The sequence below is a fragment of the Sciurus carolinensis genome, chromosome 16 (assembly GCF_902686445.1).
Source record: "Sciurus carolinensis chromosome 16, mSciCar1.2, whole genome shotgun sequence".
Classification (NCBI taxonomy): Eukaryota; Metazoa; Chordata; class Mammalia; order Rodentia; family Sciuridae; genus Sciurus; species Sciurus carolinensis.
In genome coordinates this window covers 275,973-299,740 of record NC_062228.1, presented here as the reverse complement: position 1 = coordinate 299,740, position 23,768 = coordinate 275,973, and the positions used below count along the sequence as shown (strand labels likewise).

Genomic DNA, 23,768 nt, shown 5'->3' with positions numbered 1-23,768 from the left:
CTGCTGGGAACTGGCCAGGCCCATGGAAGAAGGACTGGAAGCAGAACTGGACAGAGGACTACGTCGGACAGAACAGGCTTATTCGGCCTGCCTGGCCCTACAGATGTCAGGAGACGTAAAAAAGGAATAAACACAAAAATGGACACAGTGACCATGCCTGCAGTGCCAGTGATTCGGAGGCTGAGGCAGGAGGATCACAAATTCGAGGACAGCCTGGGCAGCTTAGTGAGACCCTGTCTCAAAGTAGAAAATAAAAGGGCTGTGGTGCAGCTCAGTGGTAGTATGCTGCTGGCTCAGTCCCAGTACCCAAAGAAAAAACCCAAATGAAAGCAAAACCCATAGACCCTCCGCTTCAGCAATGATGTGCTGGTCCCTGTGAGCGAAGGAGTAACAGGGCAAAGCACCCGGCTGCTCTGGACGGGCCCTGCCTGCTGCCGTGAGAGCGTGAGAGCCGACAGGCAGGGACACAGGCGTGCACGTGCAGGAGCATGTGTGTGTGCGTGTGCGTGCGTGCGTGCGTGTGTATGTGTGCGTGTGTGCGTATGTGTGCGTGTATGCGTATGTGTGCGTGTGCGTGTATGCGTATGTGTGCGTGTATGCGTATGTGTGCGTATGTGTGCGTGTATGCGTATGTGTGCGTGTGTGCGTATGTGTGCGTGTGTGCGTATGTGTGCGTGTATGCGTATGTGTGCGTGTGTGCGTATGTGTGCGTGTGTGCGTATGTGTGCGTGTGTGCGTATGTGTGCGTGTGTGCGTATGTGTGCGTGTATGCGTATGTGTGCGCGTATGTGCGCGTGTGTGTGCGCGTATGTGCGCGTGTGTGTGCGTATGTGTGCGTGTGTGTGCGTGTGTGTGCGTGCGTGTGCGCGCGCGCGCAGCCCCCGCCCCCCAACGACGCCCTACACCCCGAGTGCCGCACGCCCCGCACCTCCAGCGTGCTCAGTGTCAGCACAGGCGTCCACGGGCAGGGGCTTCCTTTAGAGGGGCCAGCGCAGGCGGCCTAGAGAGCCCCGGCTCAGCAGTGGCACCGCGGACGGCCCTGGCCTGGGGAGGCCAGCCCAGCCCTGGAGGTCAGGCGCGGTCCTGGGGCAGGGGCTCTGAACCAGGGAAATCTGGGCTCCACTCCGGCGACGGCAAGACCTACCTTCTGGGGGCTTCTCGGCAGCGCAGCAGGCCTGGCGGTAGGCAGCGTACAGAGACTGGGGGATTTTATCCGCTCTGGGTCAGAAGACGACAGTATCCAAGTCAACCACAATAATTTAATTCCCTAGTTTCTAAATTCCTAAACTGTTGCAAAGTAAAAAACATTAAATTTAAGTAGATCATACCACGCTGTGTACAATATTGTCATTTTTTTAATTTGTTTTTGCTTTTTGTTACCAGGGATGAAACCTAGAGGCACTTGACCACTGAGCCACACATCCCAGCCCTTTCTATTTTGAGACAGGGTCTTACTGGGCTGTTTAGGGTCTCGCTAAGTTGCTGAGGCTGACCTTGAACTTGAGATCCTGCCTCAGTTTCCGGAGCTGCTGGGATCACAGGTGTGTGCCGCTGCACCTCGTTCTGTCATGGTTTTAGAAGAAAAGAATCATCTGTGATTCTTTAAAACACAAGGGCTTCGCGCGGCACTCACTCACGACACGCCCAGCACACGTCAGGAGTGCCGACCACCGCGAGACCCGAAGGGCACCGTCACACCACGGAGAACGTGCCCGTGCTCCCCATGGTCCCTCTCCAGGCTGCCCCTGGACTCGGCCCCGCCACTCAGGGCTTCAGTCTGCAGCACGGCTATGCCGCACGCCTGTTTCTTGCCAGTCTGCCTACGGGTGTTGGGCACAGACCAACCTGTCGGGCGCCCATGCCAAACCCTCCCTGGGCCTGCGGCGAGCACGTCAGGGCTTTTCCTGGGGCTGTGGGACACACTGGAGGCCTCAGCAACAGGCGTGTCGCGCAGTCGCAACCCTGGAAGGAGGCCTGGTGACCTGCCCTGGCCACACCGACTGTCCTCCATCTCCTAGGCCACGCCTGCTGCCCTCTGTGCCCAGGCAGCACCAGCCCACTGGCTCCCCACACCACTGTATGCACAGCCCTGGTCAATGGATTTGAAACTTGGATGACACAAGGTTTTCTAGGAACCTACAAAAGACTCGAGGAATAAAAAAAAAAAAACCTGACTAACCTAACAGCTATTCACAAAATGGAGTCGGTGACACCACGGACATTACCAGGACGTCCTAACACAGCTGTGCAGCCGAGCTCGGCCCAGGCTTCAGCCACAGGAACCTCAGTTCCACACACTGCTTCAGGGAACAGAAGGAAGCTACCCATCCATCTTGTAAGGCACTAAAACTTCAATGCCTCAAGAGAATCAGACACAGGCTTCATGAAACCTGCCCTGAGCGTCACTAAATCACATCCAGCAGTTACTAAGAAGGCATCCTGCAAACAGGCGTCCCAGGAAGGCAAGGACAGGCCGATGGCAGGAAAACCCACAGTCATCGCCGCAGGGCCAGAGGAAGAGCACAGTCTCCTGAGAAGACACGCACTCAGGACGTCCTGACCAGGCCAGCAAGGGGCCTCCTCCTCCTCCTCCTCCTCCTCCTCCACAGCAAGGACTGAATCTCAGCAGCATTCCTACTGCGGTGAGGAACAACAGAACAGGGGCTGCCGGCTCAAGACTGCTACCATTCTAGGTTAAACCAAAACGCCTTCCTATCACAGCAAGACGGAAGGCAAGAGACCAGCTGGCCAATGACCAGAATTCCTAGCTACCAGGATCCCCAAACCTCAGCTGTCGCTGAAGAAAGAATTCAAGAGAACATGCTGTTCATTGTAGCAAAGAAATCTAGGCACTTCGTAGTCACCTACAGAAGATGCACAAGAAGACACACCAGGGAACGGAACACTCGCTGCGTGAAGATCCCACAGTACTCAGACCGACCTACGAAGCCAGCGAACCTGTGCTGGAAGTTCCCGGTGTTCACGGAGACGCACTGAGGTTGTCCACTCAGGCTATGCTTCAAGAGTGCAGCCTAGAGGCGTGGACATCTGTCGGCCATGCAGTCTGCTGCCCGGGCCTTGAGTGGTGGTCTGTGATGGTTCAGGCACAGAGAGGACACCACGCACGGCGGGCACACAGCAGGGCAGGAAGGCCCACCAGGGGAAGCACTGGCTGTGCTGGTCTCAGCTGGACAAAACTGATGTGTGTGCAGACGCAAGCACACACACTGGACGCAGAGGTGGACGGGAGTAACCCAAGGGAAGCACAGGGGAAGGAGCAGGCACCTCCAGCGACATGAGGTGGCCGCAGTCAGGAAGCAGGCGCCCAGAAAGGCAGCCCACCAAAAAGAAACCATTTTAAAAAACAAAGATAGGGCTGGGCTGTGGCTCAGGGGTGGAGCGCTCGCCTAGCCATGTGTGAGGCACTGGGTTCGATTCTCAGCACTCAAATAAATGAATGAAACATAGGTCCATCGACAACTAAAAAAAGAAATTTTTTTAAAGGTAAAGATAGCAAAATATGGGTGGAGGTTCCTGGGTGGTACTTAAACATGTGTTTTCAATTGCTCTGTGAGGTTCTGCAGAAACAGCGATAGATCCCAGAGGTTCTTCCTTTCAGCTTCCTGGGCCTTGGGCAGGCATGCTTCCCAGTCCCTCAGGAAGGAGGCCTCTCGGCACCACCCTCCCCTCCACTAGCGGACACACGCAGGCGTGCGGCCCGAGACCCGAGGACCCAGGCACCCCTCAAGTTACCCCAGTCCTGTGTGAGGCTTCCTCAAGCTTTTCCTTTTCTAAATTCTCCTCTTACCACGATGACGCACTGAAACATCAACTCTAAGCCCCAATCACCCCAAAGGTTCACTCAAAAATGATGCTAAATGATGATATTCAGAATTGAGCCAACTGTGTTTTAAAAATCATAACCAGTTGGGCTGGGCTGTGGCTCAGTGGTAAAGTACTTCCCTAGCATGTGTGAGGCACTGGGTTTGATTCTCAGCACCGAACATAAATAAATCAAATAAAGGTCCATCAACAACTAAATACACATTAAAAAAAAAAAAAAAGTAACCAGCTGGGCACAGTGGTCACACCTGGAATCCCAGTAACTCAGGAAGCTGAGGCAGGAGGATCACAAGTTCTACGCCAGTCTCAGCAATTTAGTGAGGACCTAAGAAACTTAGCGAGATCCTGTCCCAAAATTAAAAGGGCTGAGGATGTGGCTCAGTGGTTAAGCACCCCTGGGTTCAAGTCCCAATACCAGGGGGAAAAAATATAACCAACTAATTTTCGAGCCAATGTTTTACAAAAAACACAGGTGACAAGACATTTCTCTAAAAAAGAACCACGTTCTCTGCATCAACAAAGTCGCTCTGGAAAAGCTCCCACATACCGTTTTAGGGCTTCGATAAAAGCCACTCGAGAATCCGGGGCCGCTGGGAGCTGTGGGACGAAGCAGAGCCCAGTGAGGAGCGCCTCGCTTCCAGAGGGGGCCATGCAGGGACACGCACTCACCACTCGCGGCGTGAGCAGGGCGGGCAGGAAGTGGGACAGGTAGTAGGGTCTCCTGAAAATGCTGCAGCACAGAAAGGCAGATGGCACCACGGTTAAGTCCAGGGCCCTGCACGGCGCCCTGGGGCCCAGCCCTCTGCTGCCTCTCCCAGGGTGCTGGTGACGGCCCCGGCTCTGGGAGTCTGGGCCGTGTGACTTCTTGCTCCGGGAGTGGCCAGGGTCGCTTGGGGACCATTCTACACTTTCTCCTTGGAGCTGCTCTAGAATCCCAGGGGCTGCCTGCACTGGTAGCAACCACCATTCGAGGTGTTTTAAAACCACACTGAAGTCAATAGTCTGCTGTTCAACTCCCTGTACTGACTCCATGTTGGTCCCTAAGAAAGCATTAATTAAAAACCCGCTGCTGGGTCAGGCATGGTGGCCTGCACTGGCAATTCAGACTCAGGAGGCTGAGGCAGGAGGATTGCAAGTGAGGCCAGGCTTGGCAACTTAGTGAGACCCCATCTCAAACTAAAAGAGCTGGGGACGCAGCTCAGCAGTTAAGCATCCCTGGGTTCAACCCCCAGTGCCAAAAACTCAAAACACACCACCGCGACACTGGCCGGGGGTCTTCCCTCCTCACAGGGCTCCAGGGGCAATGCCCACCAGCTGCTTCTGGAAGGAAGAGCACCCTACGCCCCGACCCCACCACCACTGCAGCCAGCAGCCCCTACCTGGCCTCCATGACGGGGACCGGGACCCTCCCCGTGTGCTCAAACACCACCAGGGCCTTCTCCACGTCCTGGGCTGCCTGGCTGCAGGGCTGGTTCCACACAGGGAAGGGAAGGAAGGGAGTTTGAGGAGGAAGCGGAGGCCAAGCACAAGCCCCACCTTCTTGGCCCTGCACACCGGAGAGGGACACGAAGGCCACTCTGGAGCCCCGAGGGTGGCAGGCCTGCTGGTCCGCTTAGTTCGCACCGGTGACGATGGAACAGAGCGGGCTAACGCTGGTGCTGCCAGGACCCTCCGCACATCCGGAGGTGAAAGCTGAGGGCTGGGAAGTGCTTAGCGAGGGCGCCTCCCAGCGCGTGTTAGGGCCTGGGTTCCGCCCCCAGCACCGCAAAAACTACATGAGTGAAGGTAAAGGTTGAGGAGGGTGCTACCTGAAGGTGATGGAAAATAACATTTCTACGAGACAGTGCGGCTCGGAGGAGGGAGGGAAAGCAGCCCAGCACTGAGTCTCTCCCAGGGCACCTTTCCCAGTAAGTGGGCCCCGGGAAAAGCAGACTCACCCCTTCCCAGGTTCATCCCAGCATCTCCACCAAAAGCAAGCATGTACCCTTCCCAACCCCACGGCATCCTGAAGGAAGGGTAGATACTGAATCGCTGGGTCCTGGACTTCGACCTTCCCCCACTGCAAATTAGCCCTGAATGGAGGCACAGGAAATACTGAAACTCTGGGAAACAATGGATCCCAGAGAAAGAAAAGAAGTGGGCAAGCTCTGAGCACTCATCCCTCTGGACCTGGACTCCTGTTTCCCCAGGTAAGCCTCAGCCTTTTTATGACCACCCTAACTTAAAGTTCCAACCTGTACAACCAGCCTGACTCCAAACTGCACATCCACAGTCTCCAACGAGACTACAAAACCCAACTCCTTCTGTCACCTGGGGGCCGGCTCATACCCAGAAAGTGGGCCCTCCCGTGCCTGATCCGTGGACCTCGCTGCAGAACACAGGAAAGCTCGCTGACCAGAGGTTTGCTTCCATCTCCTGCCTCCATCATTTGTGGGCCATGGGCTTACCCTACCCAACCAGGGGAACTGGGACACACACATGGACTGTCCAGATAGTGGGGACAGGGAGAGGGGACGTCAGCGTGCGCGAGGACCCCAGATACGTGGGGACAGGGAGGGGACGTCAGCGTGCACGAGGACCCCAGATATGTGGGGACAGGGAGGGGATGTCAGCGTGCGCGAGGACCCCAGATACGTGGGGACAGGGAGGGGACGTCAGCGTGCACGAGGACCCCAGATACGCCGGGACAGGGAGGGGACGTCAGCGTGCACGAGGACCCCAGATACAGGGGACAGGGAGGGGACGTCAGCGTGCACGAGGACCCCAGATACGTGGGGACAGGGAGGGGACGTCAGCGTGCGTGAGGACCCCAGATACACGGGGACAGGGAGAGGACGTCAGCGTGCGTGAGGACCCCAGATACGCGGGGACAGGGAGGGGACGTCAGTGTGCGCGAGGACCCCAGATACGCGGGGACAGAGAGGGGACGTCAGTGTGCACGAGGACCCCAGATACGCGGGGACAGGGAGAGGGGACGTCAGCGTGCGCGAGGACCCCAGATACGCGGGGACAGGGAGGGGACGTCAGTGTGCGCGAGGACCCCAGATACGCGGGGACAGAGAGGGGACGTCAGTGTGCACGAGGACCCCAGATACGCGGGGACAGGGAGAGGGTCATGCTGCCTGTCTTCTCCCCTCAGAAGCGGGACCCCGCAGCCTGGACCCTGGAGAAGCTACTGCCCTGAGCCCCGTTTCCCTCTTTCTGCAGGGGTCGGTGCTGCCCTCAAGACTCCCCCGTGGGAACTGCGGGGACGTGACCTTTGAGATCTAAGATCTTGAACACTTAGGAGCGACTCATGAACAGCAGCAGCCTCGCACGTGTGAGAACTGGGTTCGAGCCTCAGCCCCACGTAGAGGTAAAGAAAGACACTGTGTCCGTTAAATATTAAATTAAAATTAATAATATTTAAATTAATAATAATTAAGAACATTTAAAAAAACAAAGAACCAAAAAAACAGTCGGTTCCTCTCTCTATCTCCTAGGTGAACACAGCGGACCGCCTCTCCACTCAGCCCCAGGACACTGAGAAACCCCAGGGGAAACCCACCCGGCATGAGGGAGCTCACCGGCCAGGAAGGAGGCCTAACCCCAGACCCGCAGAGCAGCCGAGGCGACCTACCTCCGTGACGTCCCCAGCTGAGGACAAATTCTCGTAGAGTCCCATGTTCTCCAGAGAAACCTTCAGAAAGGAAAAACTAGAACCTAAGAGCAAAGACAGGCTCTGGCGGGTGCCGGCGGGGCCAGGTGGGCACGGACTTGCCTTGAGGTCAGCCAGTCGCGTCCTAGCCAGGGCAACGTAGTCAGCGAGGAGGGCGCGGAACTTCCCAGGCACCAGGGGCGGGTGGAGAACATGCACCTGCAACGGAACGTGGCGGCAGTCGCGCCAGGGCCAGGGTGTTGCCCTACCCAGACAGCCCCCAACGGGAGGGACACACAGGGGCGGCGGGGGCCACCCCCAGGCAGAACGTGGAGAGGGAGCTTTGACGACACGGCCAGGTGCGGAAGGGACGCCAGGGAGGCAGCCCAGACCCGGCCTCCAGTACAGTGGCACCAGCTCCGCACCACAGACCCCAGTCATGTCCCAGTCAGAAGGGACAAAAGCCACAGCGCTAAGCACAGACCAGCGGGTCCACAGCCTCGCCGCGTCTGTGACACCCCAGAATGATGGATCCGCGGCAGAAGGTGCGCTCTGGAGAGGGTGCCCGTCCCCACAAGGAGCCTGCATCCAGGGGATGACAACGTAGACCAGAGACAAGGAAGACGAGGCAAGCACTGACCCCGGCTGCCACCGGGCTGGGGCTGCAGCGGGCCAGAGAAGGCAGAGAATCTGCCACAGACGCCAGGAGAGGGCAGGGGCTGAATGTGGGGCAAGGTTCTGCACCAGCCGGGAGAAGGCGGGAGGCCTTGGGACCCGAGGCCTCACCACTCAGCCGCGGAGGCTGGGAGCAGGTGGGCACGGCCAGATCTATCCCCCGGCTGTGGGAGCCTGGCCTTCTGCTGCCACATCCCTACACAGCCTCTCTGGAAGGCAGTGGGAATTCCTGAGTGCAGGGTGAGACGTCAATGTTTACACAGCCTGATGGAACCAGAACAGGTGCCCGTCAACAGATGAACAGATCAAGAAAACGTACACATACGAAGTGGAGTTTTACCAACCACGAAGAAGAATGAAACCAGGGCATCCGCTGCTAAGACGACAGACATGGAGAACATCAGACTCACAAAGACAAGGGTCAAATGTTTTTTTCTCCCATAAGGAAGCTAAAGCAAAGTAAGGGAAAGAAGGTGGGGAAGGGGGCCAGATTTCATGAAGACACAGGGGAGGTCAACGGACAGGAGGACCAGAGGCTGGAGGGACAGGAAAGGGAAGAACTGTGGAATGAACCTAACAGGATACTAGCTCATGCAGGTCTACATGAACCACGGGGAATTCCATCTTTATGTGCATGTAGCAAGTGCCGATCAAAATCAACAAACAGGGAAAGGAAGATCCGGAGAGAGGAGGGGAGAGGGTGGGGATCGGCTCTGACTCCTGGCATGTAGAGCTTTGTCAAAACGAACCCAAATACTATGTATAATTACAATGCTCCAATAAAAAACAGAAAGTAGACGTGAGGATGCCCCACCCCCACAAGGGCCGAGCAGTTATCGGATGAACGAGAACCCGCTGAGGCTGTTTTTTTGAGACAGTTTCACTATGTAGCCCAGGCAGGTCTCCAACTCAGCTCAGCCGACACTCCTGTCCAGCCTCTCGCCTTGCGGGGAGCCCGGGCAGATGCCTCCACACCCAGTCTGGGGCTTGGCAGTCTTGAAACTAACACAGACTTGTTACAAAAACTCAAATAGCCACTAGTGTGAGGCCTGCGGCCTACTCTCTACTCCTAAAAGTGGTGACCACAGGCAGCTTGGGCTGCATCCTTCTAGATTCTTCTCCTTGAATGTGCACAAAACACCTCGTTTTTTAAAAGGACAGTGCGTCTGTCTGCTGGCTGCTCCTCCACCTGCTCTTCCTGCCCAGGTCCACTGCACCCCTGCCGGCACGAGCGCCCACCCTGGGCCTCACCAGCAGCTGCCTGGGGACGGGAAGAGGCTGGTAGGGCCAGCGAGGGCCGAGTCCCAGGGACCGCGCCACAGCGGCTCCTCACCTGCATGTACCGGGGGGCTTCCCAGGGCACGAGGCTGGACAGGAACTTGAAAAGGAAGACCAGTGCCTTCTTGCTGCAGCTGTGGTAGCCCCGAGCACTGCCAAAGGAGGCCTGGAGAGAGACGGAGGAGGCGCTGCTCAGGGAGGCACCTGCCCACGGGCTGTGCGGGCTGCAAGGCTTCGGGCTCAGGCTTAGGACTGGTCACAGCTGTGCCCTGGCTGAAGACAGGTCGAAGGTTCAGTCAGAAAAGGCAGAACCACTCGGAGGGCGGGGGTGTGGCCCATGGAGGAGAGCTCGGCACACACAGGCCTGGGTCCACCCAGACATGCCAACGCAGACAGGAAGTCACACTCAGCAGGAAACTCACTGAACAGTAAGCATGGGGGCCTTTTGTGATGGAGAGACGGGACATAATCTGTCAACAGTCCCAACAAACAAAGACTCTGCTCGGCAAACCACTCCACCCGAGAGGCACCCGCAAACACAAGGTAACTTCCATGCCCGTCCAGAGCGGCAAGACCCCGCAGGAGCTGAGACGAGGACAGTGCCTCAGGGTGGGCAGTCGCAGATCGCCAAGGGAGCCGTGGAGCCCGGGTGCTGTGACAGGACCAGGGACCCAAGCGGGAAGGGGGTGGGAGGAGACCTGAGGTCAGCAAGGCTCCGAGCACACCGCAGGAACTGCAAAGGAGCGCAGACGAGGACTGCGCGGTCCCAGGCCAGGACCTGTGGCCACAGCCCTGGCAACCCCAGGACCCAGCTGCAGCCAGCCCCAGCCAGGCCTCAGTCGCCGAGCAAGGGCAGCACTGGGCCAGCAGCAGCCTCCCGGGCCCACCGTCCCCCACAGAAGAGGGCTCTCGGTGTGCTCTCCACGGGTGCGTCCAGAGCCCTCAGCAGGCACGTCTGAGGCCAGCAGGTGAGAACCACGGGACAAATCAGAAAGCGGTGGACAAAGGGAGGGACACAGAGCAAGGACACGGGCCTTCCTCAGACCTGCAGGGAAACCACAGGCCCAGGCGTCCTGCCCAGCCGCCCAGCATAAGCTTCTCTCACCCTGTGGTTTCCTGGCCCTCTGTCCAGTAGGTGAGGGAGGACACGGAGCCAAACACGGAGAAGGTGAGGAAGCCTGCCTGCCATGCGACAGCCCACCAGGGACATCCACGGTTCCGCCACCAGCCAGCCAGGAGGACGGCACCAACCTCCGGGCCACTCACCTTGAACCAGTCTGCGTAGGACGGGAACGCAGAGGGGCCCTCCAGGGCAGCCTGGCGCACGATCAGGAAGGCGGTGACCATGCTGTCCAGGTGGTAGCTCTCAAAGGCGTGGGCCATCAAACGGGCCACCCAGTCTGTGAGACGGCGACACCGTGGGCAGGCAATTAGGCCAGGCTGGCTGGGACGTGCCCACCCAAACGCCCGCTTCCCAGGACCGAGCCAGTCACAGCGCAGACCCCCTCCAGGCCCCCCCAGGACAGGGCTGGACCCCACAGGTCTGCAGGCACCACCACGCCCAGGGCGCACCCTGCACCAGCTGCGCTGCCTCTGGGAAGCAGACGACCAGCGTGGACACACAGGAGAGCACGCGCTGCCAGTTGACCTCATGCGTCTCCAGAACCTCCTGCAAACGGCTGACCGACTCCTCTGGACTCAGCATCAACAGGAGCTGAAATAAAGTCCCAGCTCCCTCAACAGTGCGGCAAGCCAGAAGCACCAGCACCGCCCCTCCCTGCAGAGCCTGGGCCCACCAGAGAGCAGACACAGCGAGGGTACTCAGAGGGACAGGCGGTCTCTCCTCTCGCAGTGAGCAGCCTGGCTGCAGGGAGCCTCGTCCTCTCGCAGGAGAGGCTCCTGAGAGGCACGTTTGGTCTCCTAACCCCTGGCTGTAGGCCAGAGAGGGTGGGTGGCGCCCGAGGGGAGAGCAACCAGGACGCAGATCCAAATCCCAAGCTGGGCGCAGTGCGGACACTCACCCTGCGGTACAGCACGGTGAGCAGAGGGTGGGTCCTGGCAAAGCTCCACTCTCGCTGCCTCTGAATTGCATCGGATGCTTTGGGAGGGAACAGACAGGAGCTTCAAGCTCCACGTGGAGAGCCGTGCTCCGGTGTGCGCAGTTAACTGTCGCCAAGTGCGCCTCTCCCTCGGGACCTGGCGGTACTGCCTCCGGGAACCCTGGCTCGCTCAAGTCCTCGTCTTCAGTGGCATGTCCGCTCAGAGTCCACCACTCTCTCCAGGTCCTTCACCTTTCCAGACGGAACCCACAGGCATGGGGGGCTGACTGGCCCCTCTGTGCCTCTGGCCTGGTTTCCGCTGGCAACTCCCTGTCCACCCACAGCATCTCCCACTGCGCCGAGTACTCTGTAACGTCCCCACCCTTTAGCTTGGCCAGTCGTGGTGAGGCACTGGTGGAGGGTGCTTGGTACCCCAGGTGCTGCCTGTGCACCAGGCCAAGAGTGCTTGCCGGCCTCCATGGCCAGCTGGGCCCTGCTGCAAGTCTGCCCAGGGGACAGGCCACAGACCCAGAGAAAGCCCAACAGCCAAGACCCTGACTGGGAAGGGGTCTGGCGAGGGTCTCACAGGTCACCAGCAGACGGCAGAGGACGGGGGGCAGACACCTGAGGACCCCTCCCTGCACCAGCACAGACCACGACGTCCTGATACCGAGCCTGGTGCTCAGTTTCACCAGGGCGCCACGTCCATTTAGAAAACGTCCAGAAGATACGTGTCAGAGGTGTTTCTATTTTGGCAGGAAGACAGGCGATAACTCTTGTTTTCTCTTAATTCGGAGTTTTCTAACAAGAAATCACCTTTTTGGGGTCGATGCTAGGGACGCAGCCCACGGCCTCACATCAGAGGCAGGGGCGCACCTCCAGCCCAGGAGACCACTTTGAAATGGAAGGACATTTATTGACAAGTGTCGTCGAAAACTCGAGCTACCTCAGAGCATTAAGTTGCACCCACAGGTCTCAGGGCCCAGGTTCCCAGAGAGGACGGAGACACAGATCCAAAGGGGCCCAGGGAACTGCCCCAAGTGCACCGGGGCCATGGTGTTGGGCTACCTTTCAGCACAGGGCTGTGAGTGAGGACCTGGGTCAGAGTGTGGCTGAGGAACCTCTTCAGCGCGTCTGCAGAAACCCTGCCACACGGGAGAGCCCGGAACACGCCAAGCCTGGAACCAGCAGAGGGAGGCTCTCAGGAAGGAAGGCCGCCCTCCGGGACCCGTCCAGCCCCCTGGGGCTCGTAGGCATGCCCCTTCTCTCACCCTTGAAAGTGCTTTCTTGGCCAGGCCATGAAATCACAGAGGTTTCTGTTTTTTCTTTCGGGGGATACAAGGAATGGAACCCAGGGGTGCTCTACTGCTGAGCTACACTCACAGCCCTTTTCATTTTTTATTTTTAATATTTTCATTTTTAACATTACTTGCATCCTCCTGCCTCAGTCTCCCAAGTCCCTGTGATCACAGGCATGGCCACTGCACCAGGCCAGCCACAGGCTTTAAGTGGAATCCAAGGAACGCTGTCTCATTAAGAAGGAAATCAAACAATCAGGAGCTCAGAGAGCAGACACAGGCAGGAGGTGAGCAGCAGACTGGCAGGGTGGGCCATGACTGAGCAGTGATGGGCACCTAGGAGGCCTCGGTCACCAGGAGCAGGCCAGGGGATGGCACTGGCACGTAGGGCTGACCACACAGCTGTGCTATTACTTGTGCCCAAGAAGTATGAGTGGGCAGGGAAGGAGCAGGGGGCAGATGCCCCTGGGCTACGGCCCGCCTGCAGCTGTGCAAGACTCCCTGACAAGAGCAAGGAGCTCACAGCCCACAGTGGAGAGGGCATGAGAACCAAGGGCCCCAGCACTTAAGTCCCACACCCTGCCAGCCACCAGCGCTGTGTGGATGCAGATGCCCATGAGACACCACAGCAGGGGACAAGCCTCAGCCCTGCCAGCCTTCTTTACAGGGTCAGCTTTGGGACGCTGCAGCTGGGGTGGCAGGAGCCTGGTCATTCCCATGACAGAATGTCCGACTTGAAGTACTGCGACTATACACAGACCTAAGGAGAAAGAGCACAGCCACCCCCTGACTCGGGTCTCAACAATCTGGTCACAGAGACTACAAACAGGCTGTCTCGGCCGGACCTGCCCAGCCTAGCTCAGTGAGGATCCCTACCAGAGGGTGCCAGGATGGCGCCTCCTTACAGGGAGGCCAGAGAGCTGCCCTCACCAGAAGCCACAGTGCTGGCCCTCTGCTAAGTCACACAGTCCACTGAATTTTGCTCTGGTAGCCTGGGCAGACTAACACACACGCACACTTAAAAGTAACGTGGTGTACTCCTGGGTTTATACCCAAGGGACTTAAAATCAGGCTACTACAGTGACGCGGCCACATCCATGTTTACAGCAGCTCAGTTCACGATAGCGAAGCTATGGAATCAACCTAGGAGCTCTTCAACAGATAAATGGATCAAGAAATGTGGTACAAGGGAATATTACTCAGCCTTAGGAATGAAAGGATGGCATTTGTCAGTAAATGGATGGAACTGGAGACTATTATGCTCAGTGAAATAAGCCAATCCCGAAAATCAAAGGCTGAATGTTCTCTCTTATATGCAGATGCTGACTCACAATGGGGGTGCTGCTGCTGGTGGTGGTGGTAGAGGGGGAGTGAGGGGCTGGGGGAGTGAGGGGAAGGGAGAGGGGATGGGAAAGGGAACGACAGAGCAATGAACTGAACATAACCTTTCTATGTTCTTATGTGAATACACAGCCAGAGAAACTCCACAGCCAGTAAAACCCCAAGAATGGGAAGTTATGCTCCGTATATGTGTAATATCTCCAAATGCACTCTGAAAAGAGCAACAACAAAAAGTGGTGTTTCGTACCACTGTAACGGAAGCACTGGATCATACAGCACCTCAAGCACCTTGTGAAACACAAAAATCAGGAGCAAAACAATTGAAAGACTGAGGAGACGTGGAAATACGGGGAATCTGCCAGGCCCCTGGAGCTCCACCCTCAAGGCACTGACCCCCACGCACTGACCCACTCCTGGCCCTCACCTCCCGTGCTCATGTGTGTCCATGGTGCCCTGGGAAGGGAAGGCCACCACACCCAAGCCTGACACTGGGTCTGAGCAGGACCCAGAGAGCAATGCAGGGCTGGCCCAGCTGCAGGACGAGCAGCAGCGGCCTGGGTCAGCAGCTGGTGTGGGCTCTGTGTGGGGCCTAAGGGCAGAGGAGGAAGCCATGGGCCCCGCTCGCTTTAGGAGGGAGAGGAGCAGCTGTGCAGGCAGGGGAGGTCATGCTGGACACATGAGGTGGAGTGAGAAGTCCAAAGGACCCACAGGCTCCATTTCCTGAGGGACTCCAGAGGCAGAGGAGTAAGGGGGCTGGCCTCCTGCCCCCTCTCAGAAGACTACAGACAACGTGGCACCCTGGACAAGCGCTCAAACACCAGGGACAAGGCCAAGCAGGACATCCTCCCTGTGAGCTCAGCCCCCTCCCACATGCTGCCCACGTACCAGCAGCTCACCACCCTGTGATCTGAGGACTCCTCCTGAAGGCCGGCAGCCAGAGCGTCAAGTGCAACTGACGGTGGAACAGAAACGCAGTCAGGGGCTGGCGGTCGTCAGAACCCACCCCAAGTGCTCAAGTGCACCCCAAGTGTGACAAGGGTCAGTTCCCAAGTCCCAGGCCTCTGCAGGCCCTAATCCTGAGGGCACCAGGCCCATCGAGACAGCCACCTGCCCGCAGGACACAGGTCTGCCAGCCCGTGGTTGTTCTCCTTTCGTGGTTCGGGGATGGAATCCAGGGCTGGACAGGCAGGAAGTGCTCTGCCCCTGGACTCCGTCCCCAGCCAGGTCTGCCAGCTCTAAAACTCATCACAGCACACCGGCTGCTGACCCTGCGTTACGCTGGTATCACCGTCAGCCACACTGAATGCTGGCCAGAGGGGCCTCCTGTGCCCAGGCTCTGCAACACCTGAAGGCCAGCTACTGCCTGGGGAAAGGCCCCCAGTGCCGGGACCGCTGCTGAGCAGACAACGCCCTTCCCAGCTGGCGGGGCCATCGACTTACAGGAGAGCATGCTCCGCAGCACGTCGGCAGCCACCTGTCAACACAGCACAGCCGTCACTCGGCAGTCTCCGAGCGCCCGTGCCTCACACTGGGCACGCCTGTCACTTAGAGCAAGAGACAGCTCTGCAAAGAGGCCCACCTTCAAGATTCCTCACAAGCCTAGAAATCCCCCAACGCGGGCCTGAGGGAAAGGACAGAGCTCAAGGAGTGCCTGCCATGACACCAGCATGTCCCGCCAGGTCCAGGCCGGGACTCGCAGCCTGGCTCTGGGGCTCCTTGGCCAAGGTTCTCTGGCCCACCTGTGTCACCTCCCCTCCTGCCCTGTCAGCCCAGGCCTGTGCTGCTATGAAGACCCCCACCCTGGACACCTCTGGAAACTGGCACTCAGAGTGACGCCTCAGGGTCACCTTGCAGCCAAGGATTTCCTCACACAAAGCTCCCGAGTGTGGACATAAAACCCAGGAGTTCTGAAAGGGGCCGCGGCCTGGGTGGGGCCTGCTCTTCAGGCTGCAGCCCACGGCTGTCAGATGCTGGCAGCTGCTTCCTGCCCTTCCTCCTACCTGGGTCATCGTTCCAGACTCTGCCACTCTTCTCAGATCCAAGTTTTCCTGAAATCCCCACAAAACCAGCAGCTCCACAAAATCTGAAAAACCAGAAACCAAAGTATTTATACACATCACGGTCTCCAAACAGCTGTGAATCACAGCTGGCTGTACAAGATCCCAGAGCCGCCCAACCCAGGGGAGCGCCTACCCCCACTCCCATCAATACTGAGTACTCACCCAGCCAGACTCCCGTCACTCTATTTTGGAAGTACTTAGCATAGATCAAATCTATACTAAGGACAAAGAGGTAGATTCCAAGGGATGTCTTATGGATGCTCCCCAACAGCAACTACAGGACACACAGCTCACCCCACCAGGAAGGAGCCTTTTGGAAGGGAAGATCCCAGGCTGTCTGCTGGGGCAGGGGTCACTGGCAATGCAGGGTCCGAGGCGCAGAGAGCAGACAGGGCTGGGCCACTAACAGAAAATGCAGCCCCTGCCAATCTCTAACCGCTGAGGCTAAACTCAAGCTCAGGACACTTGGATACAACACTCTGGGCCCCACACCCAGACATGGGGAATGTTCTGCTTCCCGCCAGCCCAGGGGACTTTTCCCAGGAACTGCCTGCTGTGAACATACCGGACAGCATAGCCCTGGTGACATCCAGGGATGGGCAGGAGGCATCTATCTGCTGGCACAGGAGGCACAGGTTCCTGAAGAGCCAGGCTGCCAAGGCCCGCCTGTCAGGGTGGCTGGGGAAACAGCGCACAGCGCACCTGGGCCTGCCTGACCTGGCTGCATCCCCTCACCAGGCAACTTTCTGCAATCCTCATTCCACTGTGAAGTCTGTGCCTGGTCTTTCTGCCCATAAGTCCAGGGGTCAGCTGCAAGGCCTCTGCCTAGCTGCAACTGACCCAGAAACAATCACTTTCAGAGTTCACTTATCTGCACTTACCACTGTGGGGATTCAGGGACAGGACATGATCAGGACACCTGATGTCCTTTGCATTTATTTTCTATATGTCTTCGTTTCCTACTTCACTGGTTTCTGCTCTACCCCTTATGACTTTCTTCCTCCATTTGAGCTTAACTTGCTCTTCTCTTTCTAGTCTCTGAGGCACAAGGCGGGGTTGACTTGAGCGCATTCTTTTATGAAATACAGACTTTCACAGCTATGGATTTCCTGTAAACATTTCTTAGCTGTGTTCCGTAGATTCTGGAAGACTATTTTCATTCCCATGCATCTCGAGGTATTCCAGGTGCACAACAGTAGGAAACGTGCTTTTGTGTAGTGAAGGTCACTACCCTTGTAAGGCTCCTGGCTCTGTCAGGTTCAAGCCTTCACCTCAAGATCATGAGTCCTCCCAGGGCAGACTTAATGTATGGGCCTTTTCCTCTTTCATTCATCTAGAGTTTGTTTAGTTTTGCATATGGGAGACTGAACCCAGGACCTCAAAGGTGCAAGGCAGCACGAGGCCACTGAGCCACCTCCAGCCCTGGGTTTTTATGAAATAAGGAAAAGACGTCACAACCTTCTTTAATCAGTGTGAGCCACTGTCCCGCCACCACCTGGTTTCAGGGAAGCATTTTCAACCGTGCCCCAAGGAGACCAGGCCCAAAAACCAACACCCAAACCTCCAGCACACTGCCTAAGGCCAGGGCAGGGCCTCGCTGCCCACCATCTCCAATTCTCTACCACCCACCTCCTGCGGCTCCAGGCACCAGGCACCATAAACATTGGGTCTCTGACAAACTCAAGAAACCCTGTTGGCTCCCCCTTTCCACCCTGCTGACCTGGTGTCCTCCGAGTTGCCACAGCAGCTGCTGCTTGCCCACTGCCTCCCGCTCCCACACCTCTGTACACACCCTCCTCACCTGTACTTTTCCACCTTTATGGATCATAATTTTTTTCTGAAGTCCCTTTTCTGACTCCTTATGGGACTTCAGATGGGAATAAAATAGGTGCACAGAATTCTATCAACCATATTTATCTAGACGTCTTTTATTTTTTAGAATCATATATATCTCTTATACAAAAACAAAATCGTATATAAGAATTCCAATCACAATTAATGTTCCCTTTAAATGATGAAGCAATTGCTTCTCCAGGTGCTTTTGGGAAATAAATGACTGATACTAAACAGCAACGTCAAAGCCACACTAATTCACAAGTGCACTACCTTTCCAGCAGCTCTTGGAGGCTCACGACACTTTGCACATGAAGACGCCACGCAGTTTCAAGCAAGAGAGCATTCTGAGGAAAATGAGTGTCATGAGTGTGCATGCATTCCAGCCTAGGCGGACCCCACGCCCACGGAAGCACGCCTGAGGCCACACAGTGGGCTCCCGTTCTCCCGCCCTCCAGACCTCCCTGCAGGCCCCTCTACTGTCCTGCTGGGCTCCTCTCCATTCCCACAGCCTGACCTACTGCCCACCAGCCTCTGGCAAGTCACTCCCACTAACACAGCATCCCGGAATACACTCTGGATGGGTCCACCTCTTCTTTAGATGCCTTCACTGGCTCCTCATCGCTTCTGGGACAAAGTCCAAACTCATGTGTGGCACAGGAAATAGCCCAGGCCTCCCGGGGAAGACCCCCCCTGGATAGGCCAGGCACTCACACCATCCTGCTGGACACTGCTCAGTCCCCATTGATCTTTCCTACCACCACCTGCTATGCCCTCCCCTTCCCCACCTCCATGCAACTTTCAGCTCCTGAGAAGCCTTTCCTAACACCTTCACTGCACACCTGTTAAGATGACACAATGCAATTCATGTGCACTTCATTGCCCTTGTCCCCAGTTAGATGCAATGAGCACAAGGACCATGACGGTTGACAGATCACATGAGCACTGTGCTACACTCAGGATGAAAGAATGGAAGCCACCACCGTGGCCATTTCTTCCCTTTTATACTCTTGCTCACTGGAGTTAGCACAAAGTAGTAACTGAGCTCTTTCAACTCTTCTAAAGTCTGTAAACTGCCCTGCGCAGTGGTGCACACCTGTAATCCCAGCTGTCAAAGCTGAGGCAGGAGGTCTGAAGCTCAAGGCCAGCCTTAGCAACTCAACAAGGCCCTAAGCAACTTAGCAAGAACTTGTCTCAAGACAAAAAATAAGAAGGGCCAGGGATGTGGCTCAGTGGTTAACTGTCCCTGGGTTCCAATCCCCGGTACCCGCACCCCTCCCCGCAAAAAAAATTCTGTAAACCTACAAAGTTTGAAATGATTCAAAAAAACACTGTTGGTATAATTTTAAATACTGCACTAAAACTGGAAAAGACTTCTTAATAATACACCCCAGAAGGCAGACCACCCTGCATTCTAATAAAGATTGCCAACAATGGGCAAACACTGGCAAACAGGGATGGGGCCCTTCCTTTCCAGCACAGGAGCATCTGATGGACCCTTTATCTCACTGTCTATCATCAACAAGATATTCAGCTGAATCCCTAAGAAAACCCAGGGACTCTGGCTCCACCCAAATCCACAGAACACTGTTTGAAAAGACTGGAGTCAGGGTTGCAAGCTCAGTTACCTGTGCTTTCCATACTTCTTGACAGAAGGAGAGGCGAGAGAACATGCTGTGTTGCAGTAAATACTGAGCAATCTCCAGCAAGGAAAACAGTTTCTTCTGAAAGGACAATAAATCTTTTATAAAAACAAGTAAACGAGCTAAACAATGGGAATGTCCTACTCCCACACAGCTCACGAGCAACAACATGCGCATCATCTGAGGGACACCGGCGTCTCACTCTTTGCTCTGTGCTGAGCAGCACAGGGTGGCTGGGCTCCTCACAGACCAGCTTGACACTGCAGGCAACTGTCCTGGCTGACAGGATCCCCACAGGAACCCCCAGCTTTGAGGCCTGATCCCGAAAAGCAGAGCCTTAAAGACAAAACAAAAGTCAAAGTTTCCCTGAAAAGATCAGTGATTTGAGTTTAAAATATCTTTCTAAGTTGTAGTATACAGAAAACTGCCTTCGGAAGGGGAGAAAATGTAAAGGAAAAGCATGAGGTACAAAATAAAGACATTTTCGTGGCCACAGGCTCTGCTACAGTGAGAGGCAGTGCTGGGCCCAGAGCTGTGTGCACAGCAGGTGCAGCGGGAGGAGCAGAACCTCAGCAGGCCCTTTCAATCACTGCTTCCCTTCTCTTACGCCCAGTGCTGGGGATGGAACTGGGGCCACCCGTGCTAGGTGAGTGCCCTGCCTCTACGCTGCTGCTTGGGGCCAGCAGTCTGTCTTCCTGATTACTTCAGCATCCAGGTGGCCACACCCACTGCCCTCACTGGGCTTCCCAGTGCTCTGCTGCACACACCTGGTGGGGAGCAGAGGCCACAGGTGGGCTCAGCCTGCAGGGCTACCAGGGGGAACACAAATGCGGGCCCTCAGGCAGCCACCAGGCTGCTCCTGAGCAACAGCCTCTAGTCTACCTTCCGTGAAGTGAGAAATGCTGGGCACCCTGGAAATAGGTAACACCTACATGCTCATCATCAAGATTCTGAAAACGCGTACCAATTTGTACATGACCAAATGCGAAGGTTTTAGAGGCTTCATACAGTATTAGAAAGCAACGGTTGTGGTTCAGAAACGATTCACAGTGGAAGGTTGGAAAATACAAATGCTAACTTCTAGCCACTTGTTTCCAGTTTGTTGCCATGGGTAAATTTATTTTCATTTAAAAGGCATTTGTCTTATATTTAAATTAAAAAAAAAATACACACATGGTAGCCATTCCTTTAGCAAGAAAAATAAATTTTAAAAACCAACGAGTGGAGGGTCCACAATTCTGAGGATAAGGATAGAGAGTGATGATCTCACACCCATCCGAGCCCTTACGAGACTGTACATCCATGCCTGGCCCTGGACTTGTGATCCAGCATCCGTGAGGTTCAAAACCAGGTACAGCATGAAAATCAGGATCGTTTCCCAAAGGCACCAGCACCAGAAGTCCTGGTAGAGCTGCTACCTAACCTCTACAGTTACTAAGAATGAACTACTGATTCAGTTAATTCCACTTTCTGTAAAAACAGCTGTCACATTAAAAAAAAATATGAGTGCGATTACACTCTATTTCAATATGATCTATCACAATGTATGAATGCATTCTACTATCAACACAACTAATTAGAACAAATAAAATTCAAAAGTAAGAAAAAAAAACTATGAAGGACAAGAAGAAAACTAACAAAGTTTATGTTATCTCCTTCAACTTTCCCTATCTCACTATCTCAAAACGGGAGGAAAATGGTAACCTAGAACACACCTGTCCCCCTGCCTGCTCCCCACACACTCACCTGGAAACATACTTGCTGCCTGCTTCCCGCACACTCACGTGGAAACACACTCCCCCCCTGCCTGCGCCCAGCACACTCACCTGGAAACACACTCCCTCCCTGCCTGAGCCCAGCACACTCACCTGGAAACACACTTGCTGCCTGCTCCCCGCACACTCACGTGGAAACACACTTCCCCCCTGCCTGCGCCCAGCACACTCACCTGGAAACACACTCCCCCCTCCTGCCTGCTCCCCGCACACTAACCTGGAAACACACTTGCCCCCCTGCCTGCTCCCAGCACAAGCCCAAAGCAAATCATGAAATATGTGTAACTGGGGTGTAACTCAGTGGCAGAGCACTTTCCTAGCACAGGGGAGACTGGGTTGGATCCTCCACACCATGTAAAAATTAATAAAACAAAGGTATTGTGTCCATCTGCAACTAAAAAAAAAATGCTTTTAAATGTACACATAACTGATTACTACACACAAAACAGAATGCCATTATTTGTAGGACTCTACGGTTCTGCCTAGTATAAGCAGGTCACAGTCACCTCATGACAAGTCCTCTAACTCGAATTAAGAAATCCAAGTACAATTCACCTATGAAGGAATGAGAACCATCAGTGTAGGCCTTGTCACTGTCACAATCAATCAATCCGCTGAAGCACGATTTTTCACAGGGTGGATCTTCTATCTAGAACAAAAGCAGGGAGTGCAACACTTTCAAACTTCAAGCTCTGTGTAAAAAGCAGCTCCCACTGAGCATGTCTAATATTTTTAAAAGTGTAACTTTTTTAAAAAGATTACTTTTTTAAGTGTACTTTTGAGAATCATTAAATCCATTATCCAACAACTGCTTTTATCTCTATAGAGAGAGAGGCCCCCAGCTTTTCTTCTCACCCAGACACACCTAAGGCTGTTTCTACCGGGCCCGCCAGGCTTCCCAAGCCTCTTCCTACAAAGCCTGCGCCTTGGCTGGGCCTTAAAAGCTCAAACCTAAACCTGCCTGCAAGGGCCAAACCGGCTTCCTCTTACCTCCAGCAAAAGGTCACGCATGCTTTGGTGGCGTCTCAGAAGCTGCACGGCCGAGTTCTGCAACTTCTGTTCCCTTTCCGGATCATGCTTTTGCCTCTTGACCCTTCCCGCTGGAGGGAAAATCAGTTTCAAACCGTGACGCGCCGCCTGGATGACAACACGGCGACACCCTGCGCCAGGACCTGCGCCCCGGACCCGCGGCTGCCTGCACCCGGGGAGCCCCGGCCTGGGCCGAGGGGCGCGGGGCGCACCGCGCGGCGGGGTGGGAGAGCCTAGCCGCGCGGTGGCGGGGCCGCCGCGACCCTCCCGGCCGCGGGGCCGCCCCACCGCCGGCCGGGCTCCGGCGGCACGGGGTCCCGCCGCGGAGGGGCGCGGGCATGGGCACGTGCGCGCGGGGGCACGGGTGGGCGCGCCGCCTGCTCGGCGCCCACCTACCCAGCAGCTCGGCCCAGGACCTACGGCGACGGGGCGAGCCCGCCATGCTGCGCGCCGGGACACCCTGGTGCTCGCGCCGCCGAGCCCGCGCTGCCTTCCCATTGGCCGAGCAGGCGCGCGTGCTTATTGGCTGGGGGCCTTCAGGCCACACCCCCGAGGCGGAAGCCTCCTGCTGCCTCCAACCTGGCGGTGGCGTACGTAAGAGCCTCTGGCCGCCGTCTCGGTGGTGGCAGCCGGTCGAGAGGGCAGGACGACGAGGAAAGGGCCCTCCCGGGGTTTGGAGCCGGAATGGGCTATAGGGATTGACAGTGGCATCACACGCAAGGAAACGGTGATGTCCCGGATGCGTCTTTCCTGACGAAAAGAACCTCAGGCCTGCAATGCTCCCAACTATGCAGGGCAGCTCCAAAACCTGCAGCACCAATATTCTGCATTTCTCTTACCAGGGGTTGCAGCGCTGAGGTGTCTCTCATTCCAGGAAAAACTGGCCAAAGGGGCTTTTGTGCCAGGGCATGCCGCTCCTGACCTCGAAGGTTAAGGCTGGAGGATGGAGCTCATAATGTCACCAAGAGAAAAGAGCCCCATTGTTTATGCCAAAACTAAAAACCATACTCCTTTCCTGTAAGAGCGGCTCATGCAACCTGATGTGCTTCCCCATACTTTTTCTGTGGGGAAGACTTACAGAATAGACCAACCGTGCTTTCTGCATGCTAGAAATAGGTTAGCCAGCTCCCTCCATAGCACAGATAAAGCTGGACCAGGCCAGCTTCCGCAGCAACAGGAGTCATGTTTGAAAGCAAATGAAAGAGCGTACAAAAAGAAAAAGAATTGGAGACAGACCTCAACGGATCAGTGCTGCTTGAGTAAACCACAGAGGAGCACCTATTCAAGGTGAAATGGTGGTGGGCTTCAACAAGGGTC

At 55.9% G+C, this 23,768-nt stretch overlaps 1 protein-coding gene across 6 annotated transcripts in view; it reads right to left on the bottom strand.

Moving 5' to 3' along the window:
- Positions 1-23,768, bottom strand: part of Fanca (FA complementation group A) — a 56,457-nt gene that overhangs the window by 22,352 nt on the left and 10,337 nt on the right. For 2 of the 6 annotated variants that reach the window (XR_007105545.1, XM_047529852.1), the window contains exons 1-21: positions 22,848-22,917; positions 22,413-22,522; positions 21,978-22,071; positions 19,850-19,983; positions 19,633-19,728; positions 18,278-18,351; positions 16,737-16,849; positions 16,112-16,194; positions 15,552-15,585; positions 14,997-15,063; positions 12,541-12,650; positions 11,455-11,531; positions 11,006-11,147; positions 10,700-10,833; positions 9,489-9,599; positions 7,604-7,699; positions 7,463-7,522; positions 5,223-5,311; positions 4,513-4,573; positions 4,391-4,440; positions 1,145-1,218 (exon numbers count right to left, since the gene is read on the bottom strand). Coding sequence is in view for 4 of the 6 variants with exons in the window: in XM_047529852.1 (XP_047385808.1) it covers positions 1,145-1,218; positions 4,391-4,440; positions 4,513-4,573; positions 5,223-5,311; positions 7,463-7,522; positions 7,604-7,699; positions 9,489-9,599; positions 10,700-10,833; positions 11,006-11,147; positions 11,455-11,531; positions 12,541-12,650; positions 14,997-15,063; positions 15,552-15,585; positions 16,112-16,194; positions 16,737-16,849; positions 18,278-18,351; positions 19,633-19,728; positions 19,850-19,983; positions 21,978-22,071; positions 22,413-22,522; positions 22,848-22,893 (1,855 nt within the window). In the remaining 2 variants the exon portion in view is untranslated. The other 4 variants (XM_047529853.1, XM_047529854.1, XM_047529855.1 and 1 more) reach the window with 4 other exon arrangements.